Here is an 18822-nt window from a genome sequence, read left to right as displayed (position 1 = left end):
ATTCCTTTACCCAGGATTGAACCCAGACTGCAGAGGCTAAAGCAAAATATTGCCATGTGGTTACAGGTCACGTCCCCAAGGACATAAAACAAAATGGAGGCCTGCAGCAAAGAACCCTACTGATCAAACAGGAAGACATGCAAAGCACACCAGATTGTCTACAGCTCAAGAACAACTTCATAATTTTTTTTTATAATTAAAACTTTACAGAGAATATACACAGTGATACTTGGTGTCCTCGCCTAGTAAAATGTTCTCTAAAAGCAGGGTTGGGGGGGTGGGGGGGGACTCTCTCACTTAAAAGTTAACTGCTGACGAGGTGGAGAAAATGAATAAAAAAGGTTTAAGTGTAGGACAGGAAAGAAACTTTTTATTCTTATGCAAATGGGTTATTTTCTCCAGGGCTTGGAAAGAGCTGGAGTCCTTGGTCAGAGGAGGGGGAGAAACTGGATAAGTGGCAGATAACTCACTGCCCAAGCCATGCACTCTGGCCCCAACCCAGAGGGTGCAGGGGAGTGACCATTCACTGGTCCATCTCATGTGCACCTGCGACTGTTGGAGTGAGGTGGTGTGCAGTTTCCTCTACTCTCAGAAGAAGTACAAGGATGAAAAGGCTTAGAAGCAAAAGGGAAAAAAGATTCTTGGTTTGCATCTTACCCTTCCTCCAGGCCCATGTCTGGGCACCAACATTTTTTAGAATTTTCTCCTTAGCTCAGCTAAAACTGAATTCTTATCACACCAAGGAAAGATTAGGCTTGCAGACACCCTGAAGGGTGACGAGCAGAATTTATTGGGTAAAAAGAGAAAACAAAACGAAACAAAACCTCCCAGCAAAGTGAGAAGGAATCTTGAACACCAGGCCACCACAGAGGAACTAAAGAGGCCATGTTCCTCCCCCCTGCACAAAGTGTGAACTTTCCATTAGCTCCATCCCATTCCCCCAGTGCACTGGTGGGTCCCCAGTTCATTGTGGGCTTGTGCAGACAAGACCCTGGGCAGGTTTCCTCATCTGCCTCCTGCATCTATCAACAGCACAGATGCTCTACCAAAACACAGCCGGACTTTTTCTTCCAAACCAGGGTCTCCAGCCACCTCCTACAGATGCATTCAGGCAGGGAACAGATCAGTATCCCCCTAGGATGGAGATCCCAGAGGAAGGGGCAGGCTGCTATCTTTGCTGGTTTTCAGCCTTCCCTGGTAAACTTCCAGGTACTGGAAAATCCAAGGTGACTAGGTTCTGGAGTGGAGCCCCAGCAAACCAGTCGCCCTACAAAATGGTGGCCAGATTGTTAAAAAATAAAATAAAATAAAAGACAGAAAACCATGACAACCGCATCCAAAAGTCAGCAAAAGATTGAAGGTAGATAGGTCTTGGATTGAATTCCCCAAAGTTGGGCTTTTTGTCCACACAGCCAGCCAGAATTCTGTCTGGCAAGAGTAAAATTGCTTGTCACTTTCACTGAACCTGGCCAAGAGTTTTTCTTATATATGGAACCCCTGGCTCCTTTCTAGAGAATTTCTCTTCTTGGCCAGGATCCCTGTTCAGAATACTAATAAATGATTCCTGTCCCAACTTCATATAACAATTGATCAATCTGCCCAGATTACTTTAGAAATAAAGCAACCATGACTAGAAAACATTTTTATTTTTATTCTTTGGACCTGGATTATAATAACAAAGTAAAATATTGTTAGAGAACTGATGATATGGTCTGGCTTTGCCTCCCCAGCCAAATCTCATTTTCAATTTTAATTCAAATTGTAATCCCCACATTTTCGGGGAGGGATATCATAGGTAATTAGATCATGTGGTTAATTCCCTTACGCTGTTCTCATGATAGTGAGTTCCCACGAGATCTGATGGTTTATAAGAAGCTTTTCTTCCCTTTGCATGATACTTCTCTCTCCTGCCACCATGTAAAGTAGGATGTGTTTGGTTCCCCTTCCACCGTGATTGTAAGAGTCCTGAGGTCTTAGCAGCCATGGTAACTGTGAGTCAATTAAACCTCTTTTCTTCCAAATTAGTCTCAGGTATTTCTTCAGAGCAGCATTAAAATAAACTTACCAGTAAATTCGTACTGACACAGTGGGGCACTGCTATAAGGATACCCAAAAATGTGAAAGTGACTTTGGGACTGAGTAACAGGCAGAGGCTAGAAGTTTGGAGGGCTCAGAAGAAGGAAAGATGTGGGAAAGTTTGGACTTCCTAGAGACTTGTTGAATTGCTTTGACCAAAATGCTGGTAGTGATGGACAATGAAGTCCAGGCTGAGATGGTCTCATGTGGAGGTGAGGAACTTGTTGGGAACTGGAATAAAGGTGACCCTTGCTATGCTTTAGCAAAGAGACTGGTAGCATTTTGCTCTTGTCCTAAAGATCTGTGGAAGGTCGAACTTGAGAGATAATTTATGGTTATCTGGCAAAAGAAATTAAGCAGCAAAACATCCAAAAGTTGACAAAGCATAAAAGTTTAGACAATTCACAGCCTAATGATGTGGTAGAAAAGAAAGACCCATTTTCTCAGAAGAAATTGGCTGCAGAAGTGAGGAGCAAATGTTCATCACCAAGACAATGGGGAAAAAGCCTTCAGGGCATGTTAGAGACCTTTGTGGCATCTCCTCCTCTCACACGCCTGGAGGCCTAGGAGGCAAAAAATATTTCATTGGCTAGGCCCAGGAAACCCTGCTGTGTGCAGTCTCAGGACTTGGTTCCCTGGATTCCAGTCACTCCAGCCATGGCTAAAAGGGGCCAATGTACAGCTTAAGCCATTGCTTCAGATGTAAGATCCAAGCCTTAGCATCTTCCTCATGGTGTTGGTCCTGTAGGCACACAGAAGAACTGAAGTTTAGAGGCCTCAATTTAGATTTCAGAGGATGTGTGGAAATGCCTGGATGTCCAGGCAGAAGTTTGCTGCGGGGGCAGAACCCTCATGGAGAATCTCTGCTAGGGCAGTGCAGAAAAAAATGTGGAGTTGAGGCCTACACACAGAGTCCCCACCGGGGCACTGCCTACTGAAGCTGTGAGAAGAGGGCAAAGTTCTCCAGACCCCAGAATGGTAGATCCACTGTCAGCTTACATTGTGTGCCTGGAAAAGCCACAGACACTCAACACCAGACTGTGAAGCAGCAGGGAGGGAGACCACCCTGCAAAGCCACAGAGGTGAAGTTGCCTGAGGCTGTGAAACCTCACCTCTTGCATCAGTGTGAATTAAATGTGAGACATGGAGCCACAGGAGATCACTTTAAGGTTTAATGACTGCCCTATTGAATTTTGGACTTGGGTGGAGCCTGCAGCCACTTTGTTTTGGCCAATTTCTCCCATTCGAAATGGGTGTATTTACCCAATGCCTGTACCCCCATTATATCTTGGAAGTAGCTAACTTGCTTTTGATTTCACAGGCTCATAGGAGGAAGGGACTTGCCTTGTCTCAGATGAGACTATGGACTTAGACTTTTTGGGTTAATGCTGAAATGAGTTAAGACTTTGGGGATCTGTTGGCAAGGCATAATTATGTTTTGGAATGTGAGAAACACGTGATTTGGGAGTGACCAAAGGTGGAATAATATGGTCTGGCTTTGTGTATCCACACAAATTTCATCTTGAATTGTAACTCACGGGTGCTTATTAGATCATGGGGGTGGTTCCCCCATGCTGTTCTGGCGAGATCTTGGCTCACTGCAACCTCCATCTCCCAGATCCAAGTGATTCTCCTGCCTCAGCCTCTTGAGTAGCTGGGATCACAGGCACCAGCCACCATACCTGGCTAATTTTTGTATTTTTAGTAGAGATGGTGCTTCACCACATTGGCCAGGCTGGTCTCAAACTCCTGACTTTGTGACCCACCCACCTCGGCCTCCCAAAATACTGGGATTACAGGCGTGAACCACCATGCCCGGCTACCTCTTTCCTTTATAAATTACCCATTCTCAGGTATTTCTTTGTAGCAGTGTAAATACAAACTAATATATCTGGGTTTAATTTCAGCTGACAAAACAAAGTGAGGTAACGTAGGGAAAGAATAAAATACAGTAAAAATAGAAAACGTTCAGGAGTTATTTGCAGTCTGATATCTCTGTTTCAGGAGCATCTGTTGGTTTGGGCCTTGTACAACAAAATGGTGATTACACTGCCCAGATGCTTTCTTAGTTCAAATTTCTAGCACTTTCAAAATTGCATTTTATTTTGCTTCCTTTTTCCTCTCTTATTTTACATTCTTTCCTTTGTTCTTTTTATGTCTTTTGTTCTCTTTCCATTTTATATGGATATGCAAATATAGGCAAGGATAAAACATATACGGTGTCTTATTCTGATTAAATGACACAATGCCAAAAAATTTGAAAATAAAAAAACAATTCAATAAAACAAATTAACCTACAAATCTACCATGGAGAATTTATCTTCCTTAACTTCCAACTTTCTGGGTCTTTGGGTGTGAGATTTGGCCAAAAGCAGACAATTGTGTTCAACTTCTGAAAGGAATTTTTATTTTCCTACCAACTTGACAATGATACATCTAAGAAGATAAACCAGTTGAGGATCAAGTGGTTAGCCTACCTTCTGTATGTTAAGAGTTGTGCAGGAGACCAGAGACAGGCCAAGGAAACACTTTGAACTCTTTGTCTTGCATCTCAGCACTATCTCTGATGCCAATCCACACACTCACAAACACACAAACACAGACACAAATACATGTTTCTCAGCCAGGAGATGTAATACTGTTAAACTGTCAATATTTCTGAGTATTGCACAAATTCAATGTCATCCTTATTAAAATTCCAATGTTACTTATTTGGCAGAGATATTTTATATAATTCTAAAATTCATGTGTAATCTCAAGGTACCATGAATAGCCAACAGCTTTAGAAAAGAACAAAGTCCCATACCTCATGATGTCAAAAGAGTCCAAAGCTACAAAAATAAAACCAATGTGGTAATGGCATAAAGAGAGAAAAAAAAAATACATGACAGAACAAAGAACCCAGAAATAAACCTGTGCAAGTATTATCATATAATCTTTTACTAGGTTACCATGACCAAACAGTGAAGAAAAGGTCAGACTCCCCAAACAATGGTGTGAGAAAACTCAACGTCTAAATGAAAGATAACGAACTTGGACCTTTCTCTTCAATGCAAACAAAATACTTTACATACACTAAACATAAAAACATAAAACTTAAAAGACATATAACTCTTGAACACTTAGAAGAAAATATAGGGAGAAGCCTAGTAACATTGGTTTTGGCAGGTTTTTCGAATATCACATTAAAAGCAGAAACAACAAGAAGGGAATTAGAAAAGGTACTATATCAAACTTTCAAAACCTTCTGCATATTCACACATCAAGGGAAACACTAAGTGCAGTACAAATGCCATCCACCATTTGACTTCTGAAACATAACCACCACCAAGGGTGAATAACTTCATTTTTTTAATGGACCAGTGTATTCAAAGACATTTCCTAAAAGAAGCTATGCAAATAACCAAGAGGAATTTGAAAAGACAATCAAAATCACTTACGAGAAGAATGCAAAGCAAAATCTCAATGAACTCTTAACTCTCACCCATTAGCATGGCCACTGTTCAACAAATAAAAAGTAATCAATGGTGTCAAGTATGTAGGATTTGGAACCTCCATGCACTGTTGGTGGAAAATAATAATGCAGCCCTTAATAAAAGTAGGATGCAGGTTTTCCAAAATATTAAAAATGAACTGTGGCTCATGCCTGTAATTTCAACATTTTAGGAGGCTAAAGTGGGAGAATTACTTAGGCTCAGAAGTTTGAGTTCAGCCTGGGCAACATACTGAGACCCCATCTCTTCAAAAAATACAAAAATTAGTCAGGTATGCTGGCATGTGCCTGTAGTCCCAGCTACTTGGGTGACTGAGGTGGACGGATCATTTGAGCTTGGGATGTCAAGGCTGCAGTGAGCCATTACTGCACCACTAGACTCTAGCCTGGGTGACAATGTGAAACCCAATATCAAAAAAAAAAAAAAAAAAAAAAAAAAAAAAGAAAAGAAAAAGAAAGAAGAGAAAGAGAAAAGAAAAGAGAAATTATACAATCCAGGAATCCTACTTCTGGGAATCTATGTATGCAAAGCAGGACCTGGAATAGACATTTGCACACATATATTTTTAAGAGCATTCCCCAACCCCCTACACACAAAAAGGTGACAGCTACTTAAGTTTCTTGATAAATGGATAACATATGGCATTTGTAGCCAATGGAATATGGCTGTACCTTCAGATAGCAAATTATGCACATGCTACAATAAGCATAAAACTTTAAGACATCATATTTAGTGAAATATACCAGAAACATAGTGACAAAGAGTATATAATCCCATTTAAATGAGCTATCTTAAGTGAAATGATTTTTAGAAGACAGAATTATAAAGTACTCCTCCACAGATGGAATAAAAACGTGTGAATGCTGGGAGCAAAGTCATCTGCCACCTGGAGAACAGAACTTCCAGGCACCAGGGGAATGCAAGCACAGATGACAACAGTGATGGTAGCAAGGGCACTGATCAGAGTAGTGGTGGCCTGAGGAGTACTTTTTGGCATGCACCAGTGTGCCAGAAGCTGGGGCCCACACTGGGGATTGGAGTTGCCCTCCATAACTCCAGAAGCAGGTCCTGGTGTTTCACTTCATGTTCCACCAATGCCCCTGCGGACAGTAAAGTACTTATCTCAATTAAGTGATCTAAACATTGCATTGATAAGCTATAATTAACCTCAAACACTCCAGTTAAAAACAATTTACCACACTGAAAAATTTCAAACTTCTAATCAGAACATAGAAAGTCTGTATGAAATTACATGGCAAAAAGAGAACAGTGAGAAGACTGTAGCCATAACACAAAGAAGAAGGGGTGTGAGGCATACATAGCTGGGAATAAACCATAAAGATATTCCAAAACTAAAGATAATTAGAAAATAAAATAAGAGGTTCTCTTTAAATTCAGAATGAGTCAGTTTTGCAGCCTGGTAACAGATGTTCTCTCCACATGCAGACTGCCATTTCTTCACTATAGACATTTTCATTCTCTTACTTGGAGCTACAAACTCACTCCAGAAAGAATAATATTTATGGCTAATTATGGAGCATCTATTACCCAGTACTTTCTTATGCTTACTGTAATTATATATCAAAACATCCCATGAATTATTAAGTTTCACCAGTACTTACCTGAGAAAACTGGCACAACAAACTCATTTATGTCAATTATAAAAAGTGAAACAAATAACTAAACAGCTCATATAGGGTTATCCAACTAAAGCAATAAAATGAAATGTCCTAACTAAAATATAACTTAATACACGAATTATGAACTTGCATCTAAATATTTTGTGTTTGCTACTAAATTTTATAAAATTATAATTTCTGACCAGCTCACATAATAAATACTTCATAAAGTAAAAATAAAAAAATAAGAAAGAAGTCAATTATAGCTCTAGCATGAGCAACAGACAAATAAAAACAGAATTTGCATGGGAGAGTCTCAACAATGATCCGTTAAATTTTACAGTAATAGAAGAAAATATAAATTTGATTTCAGAATGTTTTAGGTTTCTAGATTTCTAGTAAATTATCCACCTTATTAAAATAATCTTTGTTCCAATATTGCTATTTTCCTTGGAAAATAGATACAAACTCTCACAGAAACACAACTGCTTGCCCCATAATTTTCTTACACCTAAATTTTATCTTTAGAGCAATACATTTACATATTTAACTTCATGTAAATCAAAACCAAAGTCTGCATTTATTTGCGGAAAGAGATGCTACATGTTCAAAGATAAATATGGAACATTTTTAAAAAGCATTCATGACTTAGAAATGTGTGAATTATAATTATACTCATATACTTATTATAATCATAAAATAACCTGTAGTAAAAAAATAATTGCACATTTAAAAATAATTAAAGTGGCCAGGTACGACGGCTCACACCTGTAATCCCAGCACTTTGGGAGGCCGAGGTGGGCGGATCATGAGCTCAGGAGTTCGAGAACAGCCTGGCCAGCATTGTGAAACCCTGTCTCTACTGAAAAGACAAAAAATTAGCTGGGCATGGTGGCACCTGCCTGTAGTCACAGCTACTCATGAGGCTGAGGCAGGAGAATTGCTTGAACCCGGCAGGTGGAGGTTGCAGTGAGCCAAGATCGCACCACTGCGCTCCAGCCTGGGTGACAGAACGAGACTCTGTCTCAAAAAAAAAAAAAAAAAAAAAAAAATTAAAGTGTATAACTGGACTGTGTGTAATACAAAGAACAAATGCTTGTGAAGAATAACTCATTTACTCTGATGTGATAATTACATGTCATATGCCTGTATCAAAACAATCCAAATAAGCCATGAATAGATACACATACTATGTACCTACAGAAATTTTAAAAAATTTAAAATAAGAAAAATAATAAAGTTTATATGGGAGCAATATTCTCCAATTTATTTGCTGTTTAAAGACACTGGAATTAGGGATTACTAGAAATGTCATTCAACTATGTTCCTTGCCAGTATGAATTCGCTTGTGTACAGTAAGGGTTGAGGGCCGATTAAAAGCTTTGCCACATTCTTCACATTTGTAGGATTTCTCTCCAGTATGAATTATCTTATGTTTAGTAAGGGATGAGGACCAATTGAAGGCTTTGCCACATTCTTCACATGTGAAGGGTTTCTCTCCAGTATGAATTCTCTTATGTTTAGTAAGGGTTGAGGATAAGTTGTAGGCTTTGCCACATTCTTTGCATTTGTAGGGTTTCTCTCCAGAATGAATTTTCTTATGTTCATTCAGGGCTGTGGACCGAGTAAAGGCTTTGCCACATTCTTCACATTTGTAAAGTTTTTGTTCAGAATGAATGCTCCTGTGTATAATAAGGCCTGAGGATTGGTTAAAAGCTTTGCCACATTCTTTACATTTGTAGGGTTTCTCTCCAGTATGAATATTCTTATGTTCATTCAGGCTTGCAGACCATATGAAAGCTTTGCCACATTCTTCACATTTGTAGGGTTTCTCGCCAGTATGAATTTTCTTATGTTCATTCAGTGTTGTGGACCGTGTAAAGGCTTTGCCACACTCTTCACATTTGTAAGGTTTTTGCCCAGAATGGATTCTCTTGTGTAATATAAGAGTTGAGGATTGGTTAAAAGCTTTGCCACATTCTTCGCACGTGTAGGGTTTCTCTCCAGTATGAATTCTCTTATGTTTAGCAAGGTGTGAGGACCTATAAAAGGCTTTGCCACATTCTTCACATGTGTAAGGTTTCTCTCCAGTATGAATTCTCTTATGTTTATTAAGGGATGAGGACCAAGTAAAGGCTTTGCCACATTCTTCACATTTGTAAAGTTTTTGTTCAGAATGAATGCTCCTGTGTATAATAAGACTTGAGGATTGGTTAAAAGCTTTGCCACATTTTTCACATGTGTAGGGTTTTTCGCCAGTATGAATATTTTTATGTTCATTCAGGCTCCTGGACTGTCTAAAGGCTTTGCCACATTCTTTACATTTGTAGGGTTTCTCTCCAGTATGAATATTCTTATGTTCATTCAGGCTTGTGGACCATCTAAAGGCTTTGCCACATTCTTTACATTTGTAGGGTTTCTCTCCAGTATGAATTTTCTTGTGTTCATTCAGTGTTGTGGACCTTGTAAAGGCTTTGCCACATTCTTCACATTTGTAGGGTTTCTCTCCAGTATGAATTTTCTTATGTTCGTTCAGAACTGTGGACCGTCTAAAGGCTTTGCCACATTCTTCACATGTGTAGGGTTTCTCTCCAGTATGAATTCTCTTACGTTTACTAAGTGATGTGGACCTATTAAAGGCTTTGCCACATTTTTCACATTTGTAGGGCTTCTCTCCAGCATGAATTCCTGTATGTTGAGTTAGGTGTGACATGTAAAACGATCTGCCACATTCTGTACATTTAAAGGGTTTCTCTCCAGTATGTCTTATCTTATGTTTGTTTGAATTTGAAAATTTACTAAAAACTTTAACACATGTATTACACTGAAATATTTTGCTCTGGGTAGTTGACAAGCATTGGTAAACTCCATTATTAACTCCTTTCTGCACCTTACACTCATTCACACGTTTACAGCCTTTTCTTAATTGTAAATTCTCATGTCCACATTTTTCGTATCTTCTCAGTATAAGTTTGTGGAATGAATCTTCTATCCCCTGCACTGGTGAAAGGTCTTGGCTGAAAGGAGAACATATAGCTGAAAGAAATAAAAATAACAAATTATCCCACTTACTAGATTCATATGAATATACTTTACGAATGTAATATAGAAAATGTATACAAACTGCATTAGTAAGATAGCATAACAAAATATCACAGGCCATAATTTCTTCACAGACATGTAACAAAGATATACAAACCAAAATACCTTTGTGCAAAATCTGTAAATGAGTTAATTGTATGCAATGCCTCAGGTAAGCACAATACTAAGAACCACATGGAACAGGAAGGAAAGTTTGTTATATTTACCCACCACAGCTTTCCTCCTCCCCAATATAGCATTGTGCCTATAGGAGTAAACTGTCAACTCCTGGCTTCTTACTTAGAAGAAAAATACTGATACACATATCCTTACTTCTGGCTTTCTGGGGTCTTTACAAAATCTGGTTTCCGTCTCCAACAACACAGAGAGCTGAGAGAAACGGTGCTATACTTTGGAAGAACAGCTTGGGTCTGCTAAGACCAAATGTAAATGTTTCAGGAGCAGGCTGCAGTGTTAAATACAGGGAATAGGTAGAAGAGTGACTAGAGACCATAAGAAGAACATGAATAATCCCTTTTCAATGAAAAACAAACACAAAATTCCAGACAAGACACATCCTTAGAACATGTATGAGAGGCTCCCATTATCTCTATCAAAGACAACAGGTTTCAGACTATGTCAGGACAAGGCAACACTGTAAAGATTGTGACAAATACCTTTTTGTTAATGTTCAAATAACAAACAGATGTTACAATATATAAAAATATTAGGGCAACATGGCCCAATTAAAAAATTTAAAACTTTTCAGAAAACAACCATAAAAAATGAAGATGTAGAAATTTTTAAAAATTAACCTGAAAAATCCTCAATGAGCTAAAGGGGAACACATACAACTAAATATAATAAGACAAATGAGGTATCAATGAAAACGTTAAAATATAAAAAACAAATTGTGGATGTGAAAAATACAAAAGTAATGAGTGAGAAATTTCCAAAAGTAAAAGAAGAATGTAAAAAATGAAGAAGCTCAACAAACTTCAACTAAGATACATACACAGAGATTTATATAAGCAAAGTTTCAAAAGTCAAAGACAGAGAATCTTAGGAGTTGCAAGATAAAAGTGATGTGTCATTTATAAGTGTGGTCTTACATAACCAGTGAATCTGTTAACAAATTTTTTTTAGACAAGAGGGAATTGTGATAGTTAAAATGCTGAAAGAAAGATAGCTTGTAAGCAGGAATACCATAACATGCAAAACTGTCCTAAAAATGAAGAAAAAGTAAAGCTCTTTCAAGATAACCAAATGTTGAAAAAGTGTATTAGCACAACACCTGCCTTACAAAAGAAATGCTGAAGAAAGTATCTTCCACTGAAAATAATATGATGCAAGAAAACAAAACATAATCATATGAAAATAAATAACTTTTTGGGAAAGACATGAACATATACAAATGTAAGGTTCTGTACCATTAACATGATAGTGCAGAAAACATTTTAATTCTCTAAAATTTTAAAGAGCATAAAAATGATCATAAACTGTTCATCATAATCTGTTAATAAATAAGCAACATAAAAATATAATTAGTGACATTAATAACAAAGTTGAGGGCAGATGTAATGAGGAAGAATTTTCAAACGCAACTGAAATAACCAGTTTAAAATGTATTATTTTAGGAAATTTTATGTAATTTCCAAAATACCAAAAAGTAAGTATCTGTATGGATACATGAAAAAATAAGTAAAAATCTATCAACACAAAAGTCAAAAGGAAGACAGAAAAGAAAATAAGGGACAAAAATACAATAATCAAGTAAAACAATTAATAAAATAACATGAATAAGCCTTTCCATTTCAGCAAATTATTTAAATATTTATGAAGTAATCTTTCCATTGGAAATACATGCAAATAAATTTATTTAAGAAATCAAAAAACAAGATACAACTTGTTTTTCTTTTTCTTTTTTTTTTTTTTTTTTGAGATGGAGTCTCACTCTGTCACCCAGGCTGGAGTGCAGTGGCGTGATCTCGGCTCACTGCAAGCTCTGCCTCCTGGGTTCACACCATTCTTCCACCTTGGCCTCCTGAGTAGCTGGGACTACAGGTACCCGCCACCACGCCCAGCTAATTTTGTTTTTGTATTTTTAGTAGAGACGGGGTTTCACCATGTTAGCCAGTGATCTCAATCTCCTGACCTCGTGATCCGCCCACCTCGGCCTCCCAAAGTGCTGGGATTACAGGCATGAGCCACTGCACCCAGCCACAACTTGCTTTTTTACAAGAGTCACTTGAGATCTAACGATTAAAGGAGACTGAAAAAGGCAAGATGAAAGAAAAAACTTTATGCAAAGAACCAAACAGAAGAGGTCAAAATTATATTACCCAAAGTACATCTAAAGTCAAAAACTCCCATTTCATAAAACTTATTTTAACTAAAAGCTCATAAGAGACAAAGAAGAACATAAACTATATTAAAAATGTTCATTTACTAGGAAACCCTGAAAAATGTGTGTATATACATATATTTGTGTGTGTGTGTATGTGTGTCTTACATTAGGGTTCCAAATATATAAAGCAAATACTGACAGAAGTAAAGCAAGACATAGAGAGCAATATAATTATAGTAGGATATTTCAATAGCTCAATTTCTGTAATGAATAATCAGAAAAGAATACTCTTAAGGAAATAGAAGACTTCAAAGCAGTATAAAACAATTATGTCTAATAGAATTGTAGAGAACTCTTAAACAAAAGCAGAATACATACCCATCTGAATAGCTCATAAAATATTCTCCTTGATAGACCACCTGTTAGGCTACAAAAAAGTCTTAACAAATTTTTTAAAATAGGAACTTTACAGATTACTTTTAATGACCAAACTGGAATGAGAATAGAAATTAATTAAAAAAAGAAAACTGGCTGGGTGCAGTGGCTCATGCCTGTAATCCAAGCACTTTGGGAGGCCAAGGCAGGCAGATCACTTGAGGTCATTAGTTCGAGACTAGCCTGACCAACATGGAGAAACCCCATCTCTACCAAAAATACAAAATTAGCCAGGTGTTGTGGTGCATGCCTGTAATCCCAGCTACTCGAGAGGCTGAGGCAGGAGAATCGCTTGAACCTGGGAGGCAGAGGGTTGTGGTGAGCCGAGATCATGCTGTTGCACTCCAGCTTGGGCAACAAGAGTGAAACTCCATCTCAAAAAAAAAAAAAAAAAAAAAAAAAAAAAAAAACCAAAAAAATGGACATTTATAGAAATTAAACAACACAAACTTTAGCATGCTCTTGTTCAAAGTTTCAAATATGAAGATATCTGGACTGTTCGATGTAATCTACAGATTAAATGCAATCTCTGTCACATTTTTAATTAAATTTTTGCAGAAATAGAAATAGCAACCCCCAAATTATAGGGAATTTCAAGGGACAATGAAGCACCCCACAATCTTCAAAAAGAGAAACATGTTGGAGGCACCACAGCTCATGATATCAAAACATATACAAAGCTAAAGAACTTAAAAAATTTAGTATGGGTATACAGGTGAACAGCTAGATCAATAAAATAAAATCCAGCAAAAATACACACTCTTACACATATGGTCACATGAAGAGTAATTTCTACACTCATAATTATAGTAGCATTGTTAGTGAAAGCCAATAAATGAAAGCAATGCAAATTTCTCACCAAATAAATGAATAAATTAAAAATATTAAAATATTACTCCACCTTGTAAAAAGCAAAAAATATCACAAGTATAATAAAGATAAATCTTGATGACATTGTGCAACATGAAGTAAGTCAACCATGAAGAGAAACTGTATGAATCAACTCACATGAGATATCTAAAGCAGTTTGACTCTAAAACAGACAACAGAATTGTTTTTGTAAAGGGCCAGAAAACAGAGAAGGTAGTCAGTTGTTTAATGTGTACTGAGTGTTAGCTTTGCAAGATAAACATATGCTAGACATACAGTGAGTAACAATGTCAATATAATTAATACGACTAAGCTAAATATTTAAGATTGTAAAGTTTATGTGTTGACAATCAAAAATAATATCTAAAACAGATACAGTGGTAAGACGGTTTTTGAAATTATCTTCAAATCACAAAAGTGTGTCTCCCACACATAGAAAAACATAGATTTATAAATAAATGGAGGGTAAAATTAGAAGAATTTCAATGACTACTCACCTAGGCAGGGTAAAATCACCATTGTATACAAACAGAACAAGTATACAACTCATAAACAATAAGGAACAATATGCATACAGATAAACAGAGACTCTTATATTGGAAATAGACATCACTGACCTATATTTGATTTGTGCCCCATACTTAGTGTACACAGTGAAATATTGTAGTACACAATTATAATGTAAAATGAAAACATCCTAAGTTTTCTGCTCTTGCAGCCATAAAAAAGAATGAGTTCACGTCCTTTGCAGGGACATGCATGAAGCTGGAAACCATCATTCTCAGCAAACAAACACAGGAACAGAAAACCAAACACCACATGTTCTCATTCATAAGTGGAGTTGAACAATGAGAACACATGGACACAGGGAGGGAACGTCACACACCGGGGCCTGTCAGGGGGGTGGGGGGCAATAGGAGGGAGAGCATTAGGACAAATATCTAATGAGTGCGGGGCTTAAAACCTAGATGATGGGTTGATAGGTGCAGCAAACCACCATGGCACATGTATACTTATGTAACAAACCTGCACATTCTGCACATGTATCCCAGAACTTAAAGTAAAATTGTCAGGCCTCTGAGCCCAAGCCTGCATGTGTACATCCAGATGGCCTGAGGCAACTGAAGAATCACAAAAGAAGTGAAAATGGCTGATTCCTGCCTTAACTGATGACATTACCTTGTGAAATTCCTTCTCCTGGCTCAGAAGCTCCCCAACTGAGCACCTTGTGACCCCTGTCCCTACCTGCCAAAGAACAACCCCTTTGACTGTAATTTTCCATTACCTACCCAAATCCTATAAAACTGCCCCACCCCATCTCCCTTCGCTGACTCTCTTTTTTGGACTCAGCTTGTCTGCACCCAGGTGATTAAAAAGCTTTACTGCTCATACAAAGCCCGTTTGGTGGTCTTTTCATACGGATGCGCATGACAAAAATAAAAAAATGAAAAATAAAATTTTCTCTTTCCTGTCCAGTATGATATCAGCCATTGACTTGTCATATATGGCCTTTATTGTGTTGAGGTATATATCATCTATATCTAATTTGTTGAGTTTTTTAAGTCACAAAGACATGCTGAAGCAGGGCACGGTGGCTCACGCCTATAATCCCAGCACTTTGGGAGGCCGAGGCGGGTGGATCACCTGAGGTCCGGAGTTCGAGACCAGCCTCAACATGAAGAAACCCCATCTCTACTAAAAATACAAAATTAGCCGGGCATGGTGGTGCATGCCTATAATCCCAGCTACTTGGGAGGCTGAGGCAGAAGAATTGCTTGAACCTGGGAGGCGGAGGTTGCGGTGAGCTGAGATCATGCCATTGCACTCCAGCCTGGGCAACAAGAGTGAAACTTTGTCTCAAGAAAAAAAAAGACATGTTCAATTTTGCCCAATGCTGCTTCTGCATCCACACCATTCACACTAAAAAATAAAGATGTCTAGCAGCAAACAATTAAAAAGGTGAACACTCTAAACTGAAAATTATAAAACATTGGCAAGAAACTGAAAAAGACATGAAAATTTGAAAAACATTTTTTTGCTCATGAATGGAAATAATATTTAAAAAGTGGCTATACTACAGGATCAATGAAATCTCTATCAAAATACCAATGACTTTTTTCAAAGAAATGAAAAAAAAAAAAAAACTAGCTTAAAATTTATAGGGAACAACCAAAGACCCCCAAATACCCAAAGTAATCCTGAGCAAAAGAAAAACAAACAAAAAAAACACAACAAAGCTGGAGATACTGCACTACCTGATTCCAAAATATACTATAAAGCTATAATAAGCAAAACAGCAAAATATTGGCATAAAAACAGACAGAGAGATCAAAGTATCCAGTGAGCCCAGTAACAAATTCATGAACCTACAGCCAAGTGATTTTTAACAAAGATGTCCAGAACACACAGCTGGAAAAAGACAGTCTTTTCAATAAATAGTGCTAGAAATATTAATTATCCACATGATAAAGCAGGACTTCAAATAGATATTTACACATGCATGTTCATTCATTGTTATTTACAAAAGACAATTCCTGGAAACAGCACAAATGTCCCTTTAGAGATCAGTATCAGATTTTAAAAATGTGACATATACATACAATTACATATTATTTCATTTTAAAACAAAGATATTCTGACACATCTTACAAAACAAAGCCTGAGAACATTACCTTAAATAAAATGAGAGTCAAACAGAAACAGACATTATATAATTACACTGAGAAGAATTATAAAATTATAGAAAGAGTAAGTAAAATGGTGTTCTTCAGGAGCTGAAGAGAAAAAAAAGGGCAACTTATTGTTTATAAGGTATTAAATTTTACTTTTGTAAGGTAAAATTAATCTAGAGATCCATTGCAAAATAAAATAAATGTACTTAACACCACTGGACCGTATACTTGAAAATGTTGGCCGGGGGTGGTGGCCCATGCCTGTAATCCCAGCACTTTCGGAGGCCGAGGCGAGTGGATTACCTGAGGTCAGGAGTTCAAGACCAGCCTGACCAACTTGGAGAAACCATGTCTCTACTGAAAATACAAAATTAGCCGGGCATGGTGGTGCATTCCTGTAATCCCAGCTACTCAGGAGGCTGAGGCAGGAGGCTGCGGTAAGCTGAGATCGCACCACTGCACTCCAGCTTGGGCAACGAGCAAAACTCTGTTTCAAAAAAGAAAGAAAGAAAGAAAATGTTTAAGTTAGCAATTTTAAGTTTTTAATCACAATTAGATATTTACATCTACCTAAAAAGGTTGCATTTTTCAAAAATCACCTTCAAATAACAAAACTGTTTCTCTCACAGAACATATAATCGAATAGGTGGCAATTTTACAGTTTCTTTGATTACTCACGTACACAAGAAAACACTGGTGACCACCCAAGTGAATAAATAATTTACGAACAAAGTAGGGGCAATATTTATACATGCAAATACCACATAGATAACTTTTATAGGCAATAGAAATGTCTGATTCATATGTACATTTTAATTTGCTCAAAGTGAAACCCAATGATTTTTATTTGAATTAAATACCACAGGGTCATAAAAGGTACAGAGTTTAAAATTACCAGGCAAACAGAAAGATTAAAACAAAAGGCCGGGCGCAGTGGTTCACGCCTGTAATCCCAGCACTTTGGGAGGCCAAGGCGGGCAGATCACGAGGTCAGGAAATCGAGACCATCCTGACTAACACGGTGAAACCCCGTCTTTACTAAAAATACAAAAAATTAGCCAGGCATGGTGGCGGGTGCCTGTAGTCCCAGCTACTCGGGGAGCTGAGGCAGGAGAATGGCGTGAACTCGGGAGGCAGAGCGTGCAGTGAGCCAAGATCACGCCACTGCACTCCAGCCTGGGCGACAGGGCGAGACTCCGCTTCAAAAAAAAAAAAAAAATCAAATTGAGAAGAACTTACATGAAAAAAACTCCCCAGTAAAATGGAGTTAAAAAAATAGAAAATTTTTACCTATAAAATATTGAATGTAATATAGATGTATCATAAAAACAGAAGAACCGAAGACTGAGGAAGGCTGTATTGAGAGGGCATGCCCTTGAGTGGCATGGGTATGCTTGCCCATCATAGTCCCAGCTACAGAGTAAAAAATATGTTCAATTCTCATTGTAGAATTAGCTGTAGAACGTTTGGTTTTGTTTCTGCCACTAGCACCATCTGCCAAGACACCTAGAAGAATTCATAATGTCCTGTGTCTCAGGTGAAAAGCCAGTTGGTTCTGTCTGTGATCTCTGAATTAGCGTAAAATCCACCCCTTGCACAAGTCAGTCATGGTGTCAAAGAAATCCCAAACACACAGGGACTCAGAGAGAAACGTCCATCTGTGCCCTTGGATGTAGGCTTGCCAGTATTTATTTGACGGTGGATCTTGATGTGGCACTATAACCTGGCTCCAAGTCCATGCAACTAAAGTCCAGGAGCAGTTTTTCCTAACCTGGGACCTGCCAAAAAACACACCTGTATGTGCCACTGTAGGCATGTTGGCTGACTTTATTCCCACTGTGAATTGGGAAACAGCCCTATAACCCAGCTCCAGTCTCTGTCACCTAGAGTCTGGGAGAAGTCCTGCCCACCCAGGAATCTGGAGGGGAGAAATGCCATGAACCCAGAAACAAACCTGAAGACTTGGCTGGGCGCGGTGGCTCACGCGTGTAACCTGAGGACTCTGGGAGGCCCAGGCGGGCGGATCACGAGGTCAGGAGATCGAGACCATCCTGGCTAACACGGTGAAACCCCGTCTCTACTAAATATACAAAAAATTAGCCGGGCGTGGCCGCGGGCGCCTGTAATCCCAGCTACTCGGGAGGCTGAGACAGGAGAATGGCGTGAACCAGGAAGGCGGAGCTTACAGTGAGCCGAGATCGCGCCACTGCACTCCAGCCTGGGCGACA

General features: G+C 38.3%; 1 protein-coding gene across 3 annotated transcripts in view; it reads right to left on the bottom strand.

The window, feature by feature from the left end:
- Window positions 1–8285: 8285 nt before the first annotated feature.
- ZNF595 (zinc finger protein 595) overlaps window positions 8286–18822 on the bottom strand; it is a 41576-nt gene continuing 31039 nt past the window's right edge. For 2 of the 3 annotated variants that reach the window (XM_063808478.1, XM_009447162.5), the window contains one exon: window positions 8286–10225. In XM_063808478.1, coding sequence (XP_063664548.1) covers window positions 8505–9902 — 1398 coding nt within the window. In that variant the 5' untranslated portion in view covers window positions 9903–10225 and the 3' untranslated portion in view covers window positions 8286–8504. Of the gene's footprint in view, window positions 10226–16897; window positions 17082–18822 lie in introns of all 3 variants that reach the window. The other variant, XM_063808477.1, reaches the window with a different exon arrangement.

This window comes from Pan troglodytes, chromosome 3 (assembly GCF_028858775.2).
Source record: "Pan troglodytes isolate AG18354 chromosome 3, NHGRI_mPanTro3-v2.0_pri, whole genome shotgun sequence".
Lineage (NCBI taxonomy): Eukaryota > Metazoa > Chordata > Mammalia > Primates > Hominidae > Pan > Pan troglodytes.
Note: the sequence above shows the minus strand (reverse complement) of the source record. Positions and strands in the feature narration are given on the sequence as shown.